At 36.4% G+C, this 2,935-nt stretch overlaps 1 protein-coding gene across 1 annotated transcript; it reads right to left on the bottom strand.

Annotated features, from left to right (window-relative positions):
* Positions 1-119: 119 nt before the first annotated feature.
* LOC107691408 (fucolectin-1-like) lies at positions 120-1,464 on the bottom strand. The gene is made up of 3 exons (XM_016489980.1): positions 1,409-1,464; positions 597-635; positions 120-382 (listed from the first exon to the last, which is right to left on the bottom strand). Exons 1-3 carry the CDS (start codon positions 1,440-1,442, stop codon positions 120-122), a joined length of 336 nt encoding a protein of 111 aa, XP_016345466.1. The 5' UTR covers positions 1,443-1,464.
* Positions 1,465-2,935: the final 1,471 nt, after the last annotated feature.

Here is a 2,935-nt window from a genome sequence, read left to right as displayed (position 1 = left end):
TCTTTACAACTTTTACTTGTAATGGAGTAATATTTGACCAGCAGTATTTGTACTTTCACTCAAGTAATGGAGTTGTGTACTTTGTCCGCCTCTGCATTTTAGTAAATGCTAATTTGTCATTACACAGGATTGTTGTTGCCATTGTTCTCCAGAGTGTTTCCGATGCGAATCTCAGCTCCATTGATTTGTTCAAAGCAGCAGTCTATCCTGTTAGTGACGATCACTTCTTGAATGACTTGTAGATCCATCAGATCCAGCCTCCACCATGGGTTTGCCTCGGTTTCAGTGTGAGTGCAGTACAAATCAGCATTATCAATGGCTTTATTAGCCTCGTAGGGGAGTGTAGATGACTGTACGGCTTTTCCGTTGATTGCAATATTCTCTAGAAAGAGAAATACAAATAACTTATTTTTTGTGCATTTGAAATTTTGTGTCACATAAGTTTGCTCACTGGAATGGCCCGAGATTAGCATTTAAAACATTGTATTACAAAATAAGAGCATTACTTTATCGTAAAATCATTAGTACTGAATTGGTTTCTTTAGAGAATATGTCCTTCTGATAATTTCAGTTAAAGATTAAATAAACTTTAATACCTTGCAGGTTATTTGCTGTAGTGTGAATGTCAATGGCACCTGATGCAGCAATAAAGAGCAAATGGTTATATATCTGGAATGATTTCATGGGAAAGCATGAAAAATCTGAATGGCAGGGGCATATGCACACCAAAGTTAAGAAACTATTACAAAATCTGTACTAACATTTCTGTTGTAATATTTAAACTCAAGACTGAATGTCAAAGAAGTGTTGTATGTGTCTTTGTTGCATTTTCATATTGTATGTATTTGTTTATTTAGAAATGCAACAGGTTCCTGATCATAATTGTTTTTATATTGACCAACCAACTGTGCATTATTATTTACATATCAGTGTCAGATAGTATTAGACCAATGCATACTTTTATACATTATCTTCTCATCTAGTTTCATTCGGCCCTATAATAATATCAAAAACAAACCTGTGCTCGAGGTTACCCATCACCACATGCAAAGCAATCATTTACTTAAAACCTTATTTGAAAGAGAGATTATGCAGGGCTCGCAAAAATTCAAAATCCCTGGTATCTCCTCGGGCAGGCACTCTTCAGTTTTTGGTAGCTTTTTTTTAATACAGAAAATTGGATAGGTGTCGTCAAAAACATTTTCAAAAGGAAGGAATTTTATTTCACTATTTTACTATACAATCATGAAAACAGTATAACTGGTTGATAATGTTTTAATGGTTAACCATTGGTGCAAGTTGTTAGTACTCATGATCAAACCTCTTGTTAGTTTGCATTTGAGAAACAAATGATTTTTCTAAGTAAATATTGTCTATTATTAGTACAAGAAATGTGAGAGATACTCACCGAGAAGCAAAAACAGGTATCCAAGCATCAACATTTCACTTTTAAGCAGGACTACAACTAGATATGAAGATCACTTAAAATAAGAAAGAGGATGATGATTTGTCTTTAATTCCAGCCTGCAATGACCAATAATGTAGCAAGGACACAACCTACCTTTCTTATTTACTCTTTCTTATTTTGTTGGCTTAATTGGTTCGATGAGATGTTTTTTTCTTTGTCTCTTCTCTCTCCTACTCTCTCCACACTTCTGTATTTTTCCCTATTCATCCTTTAACTCCACCCTCTTAAATCCTCGCTACATTGATTGGTTGTTAGTGTGTTTTGTTTACAGTATGTATGTTTAAATGTTTCACTCCATTGTTGTAACTAATTGTCAAATTACATATACAGTAATATATCATTCAAAATGGTGGAAAGCATTTACCTGGCAGCATCTGTATCAGGGTATGTCTCTCTCATTGTGTCTTCCTACCTCCATGACACTTGACTCTGCAGTCCACCCTACCTAAGGATTAATTGCATACTGTAAACTTATGTACTGTATGCATGCTCAATGTTTTATTTTAATATATGACTATCTACATATTCAAAGTAAAGTTCACTACAAATGGCTATAGTACTATATTGCAAGTAGCCTACATCAGTTTTTACCCTAAATCCCACTTTATCTGCTGATATTTCAGTCATGCAATTCAGTAACAGGCTCATTAACACTTAAGTTAACCAATTATCACGACGCAATTACATTTTAAAATATAGGCCTACTGGGGTTCTATGCTAAGCTTACAACTGTTTAATCCAATGTAGGCTAAACACTGTCAAAAAAAAACACAAGCTAACTGGCAGAAGTAGTGTGAAAATGACTTGTGCTAGCTGTATTTTCTGTTTTCTTCTTACCTCTGCGGCACTAACTGTCCTCCGCTGCAGCAGCCGAATTTAAACCTTTTGAAAAGAGTTCGGTTAATTTTACGCATTTAGCAGGGTCGGACCTAAGCCCTTTTTTTTTTTCTCAAAGTTTTTCTGCACCGCCTTTCCTTTTTTACGGTCCATTATCTAGCTTTTACTGAAAATTAGCTCATGTTGCAATCTCTCTGATGACATGCTTGATTTTGACTGAACGGTTCGGTTGGCCCATCTCGGGACCAGGCAGCCGGCCGTGGCCGACTGGGCAAAATGCTTAACATTTATTTATTATTAACATTATTATTACTATAACCATAGAGAAATTGTGCAAGCGATAAAAACCCATCCTATGTGCTGTTGGCCCGTAAAAACAATCTTATTTATATTTAGAAAAAATCTGACCGGCCCATATTAAACAAAATGGTCCGGGCCCTCTGGCATTTGCCAGAATTGCCAGATGGCCAATCCGCCCCTGCCCGGGTATGTCACATAACCTGCTTTCTGGAATACATACACCCCAGATTTGCTGTGTAGAAAGTATAAAAAGGCGGAAGTATAAACAAGGCTTCAACTGCACAAACCGCTTCCACTACGAGAGAAAGCGGCAGCTGCGCGGAGATTCAA

The sequence above is a fragment of the Sinocyclocheilus anshuiensis genome, unplaced genomic scaffold (genome assembly GCF_001515605.1).
Source record: "Sinocyclocheilus anshuiensis isolate Anshui unplaced genomic scaffold, SAMN03320099.WGS_v1.1 scaffold650, whole genome shotgun sequence".
NCBI lineage: Eukaryota > Metazoa > Chordata > Actinopteri > Cypriniformes > Cyprinidae > Sinocyclocheilus > Sinocyclocheilus anshuiensis.
The sequence above is the reverse complement of the archived record's forward strand: the minus strand, read 5'-3'. Positions and strand labels throughout refer to the sequence as shown.